Source organism: Nicotiana tabacum, chromosome 8, assembly GCF_000715075.1.
Source record: "Nicotiana tabacum cultivar K326 chromosome 8, ASM71507v2, whole genome shotgun sequence".
NCBI classification, from domain to species: Eukaryota; Viridiplantae; Streptophyta; class Magnoliopsida; order Solanales; family Solanaceae; genus Nicotiana; species Nicotiana tabacum.
In genome coordinates, this window is record NC_134087.1 from 6261292 (window position 1) to 6264293 (window position 3002).

General features: G+C 32.4%; 1 protein-coding gene across 1 annotated transcript; it reads left to right on the plus strand.

Annotated features, from left to right (window-relative positions):
* The first annotated feature begins 1070 nt into the window (after positions 1–1070).
* Positions 1071–2385, plus strand: LOC107759996 (acid phosphatase 1-like). Its single transcript, XM_016578017.2, has 3 exons — positions 1071–1548; positions 1648–1857; positions 2005–2385. Exons 1-3 carry the CDS (start codon positions 1133–1135, stop codon positions 2177–2179), a joined length of 801 nt encoding a protein of 266 aa, XP_016433503.1. The 5' UTR covers positions 1071–1132; the 3' UTR covers positions 2180–2385.
* Positions 2386–3002: the final 617 nt, after the last annotated feature.

Sequence of the window (3002 nt, forward strand, 5' to 3'; positions counted from 1 at the left end):
ACTACTTCTCCATCTTTAAAAAATCCAACTTGCAGTGGTAGGTTCAACGACCAAAAATTGAACATATCAAATTATATATATATATATATAGGCTGGTTGGACACATGGTTTTTATATTTATTGTTATCTCTTTTGATGGTGCACACGGCTATTTATCTGTTCGATAAAGTTATGATCCAGTATCCTATTGTTAAATTGTTTATTTTTACTTTAAATATCGTTTAATAACTGTGCGCATCTAAAATATGATAATTTAGGACAAGTTGGTCTTGTTATGATTAAAGTAGCTGTACTAATACACCCACTAATGTGAGATGAATTGAGAAAAACTACCAAAATGTTCATTATATTCTCATTGGTGTGTTAATTTGCGTATACTATAGTCTCTTTGATAATTGGTGTTTTTTTTATGTACGTATAACTTATAATTAATTCCTATTATATAGATACGTACATATATACACTCGCACACGAGAACCAATTAATTGAGAAATGAAAATGATGTTACATTAAATTAGGTGTTTGTAAGAAGTCTATTATTCCGCTTAGAGAATTATATTCTTGTGTGGAGATCACCGTGAGATCGAAAGAACCTTTACGTTTAAATAATCAGATACAGTATTGTTTAGTACTAGTAAAGCACCCGCACGATGCGCGAAGAATCAGTAATATTAAATATTAGAAAGAGGTGAATTTAAATATATATATAAGAAAATGCGTTCATGTATATAATTAGCATAGCCTACCTATTCAATAGAGAATTAACCATTTAACTATACACAAAATACAAATGAACGTTAAGCGTAGACACATTCAAGAATAACAAAATACATTCGTTGATTCTCTTTTCCCCACTTGTCCTTCCTCTATCTTTGTGGTTTATATTCTTGTACGATTGACAAGGAAATGAAAAAGAAATTAACAGTAAAGAAATAAGTGAGAATCACAAAAGTCTATCCTGACAAAGCATAATTCATGTCGTGAAAAACGTGATCACCTGTTTAATTGTCTTGCTTGAGTTGAGGCTATTGAGATTAAGAGTCTTATTTAAGCCACCATATACCAACTTATCTCAACATCTTCAACTTCTCCCATTTCTCCTTCCTATCATATATTTTGTTAAAACCATAATATGAGGTCTTTTGCTTTGCTTTTCTTTATTTCAACTATAGTAGCGGTGACAGTGGCCTCTACGTTCAACAATGTAGAGGTCATAAGCCAAGTGGTAGAAATCCATCGTCTGAGGCCACAGACTGGCTCGGCTGGTTATCGCGTCCCACAATTGGACTGTCTTAGTTGGCGTCTTGCCGTGGAGACTAACAACCTTCAAAATTGGAAATTGGTGCCTATCTCCTGTGAAAACTATATAGGTCATTACATGTTAGGCAAACAATATCGTCATGACTGTGAGGCTGTGGCCAATGCTGCTATTGAGTACGCCAAGAGTCTCAAACTAAGCGGAGATGGAAAGGACGTTTGGGTATTTGATATTGATGAGACTACTCTCTCTAATCTTCCTTACTACGCTCGATCTGATGTTGCTTTTGGGTAAAAATGCAAAAACCATCAAAAAAAAATTCCCTTTTTTTTCTTTTATATAACTATTAGTACATAATACGTTTTGTATCTCATGCATTTTTGTTGCAGGGCTATACCTTTCAACAGTACAAAGTTTAATGCATGGGTGGCCGAGGGGAAAGCACCTGCCATTCCTTCAATACTTGGAGTATACAAAACAGTGTTGTCTCTGGGAATCAAGCCAGTTTTCATAACAGGGACTCGAGAATCTTTCAAACAAGTAAGGATCACAAATCTCAAGAAAGCTGGTTACAGTAACTGGGCAAAGCTTGTACTAAAGTAAGCAATTTATATGTCATACTTTTCTTTCTAACCCTAATGCGATGATTTATATAAGTCACACAAATATGTATATATAAGTCACACAAATATGTATAACTTATTTTAGATCACAAGTTACAAAAATCTATTTTAAACTTGTTGCAGGGGAGATAACGATTCGGGAACAGCAGTGGAGTTTAAATCAAGCAAGAGAACAGAGCTAGTGAAAGCTGGATACAGAATTGTTGGCAACATTGGAGACCAATGGAGTGATATCCTAGGAGACAACGTGGGTTCTCGTACTTTCAAAGTCCCTGACCCTATGTACTACATTGGTTGATAGATCCAAACCCCTGATATTTTCTTTCTTGATTCTCAACAATTTTAATTTAAGCAGTTACCTAATTAATAACGTGACTACTAGCTTCCTTTGTTGTGATATGTGAGATCTACGCTAAGCTCACTGTTACAGAATGATGTATCATTTCTTTGACTTTTTGCGCCCCACCCACTATAATAAAATAACGCCTTACTTTAAGATTTTAATTTTATGCCCTTTTGGAAAATGATATTATATTAGTGGCTCTAAAAATAATAGTCGAAAAATGTATGTATTAGTATATAATATAGATTTTATATGTTATATACAAAAAAAAATATATTGTTTTATATATTTTCTTGGCTACATAATATAAATTTTTCTGAATTTTTGTTACTATTTTCGGAATAAGTTTTTATTTTGTATTTTAATAAGAAAAATCCAAAATAAATAATTTTTCCGAATATTTTTTACTTTTTTGGGAATAAATGTTGATTTTGTATTTTAATAAAAAAAATCAGAAAAATAATTTTTTCGAAAAAACAATTTTGTCATGTTGGATTGTTTAGGTGGATGGTCATGTAAGCAAATCTAACATAGTTGGACTGTCATGTCAGCTTCAATGGCAAAACTAACGGTTTAGGAGCATTTGTGGTCCAAAACATAGACGACAGAGATATTTTTTGCACAAAAAACAAACGGAGGATATTTTTGAGCTATTTCGAATAGTTCAAGGATATTTTTTGCCCTTTTCCGTTAAAATTGTGATTGTTAATGTCATGATTTGCCATGTATAAGAATAGTACTGAATAAGGTATAATATTAACTATACTTATACATAGAT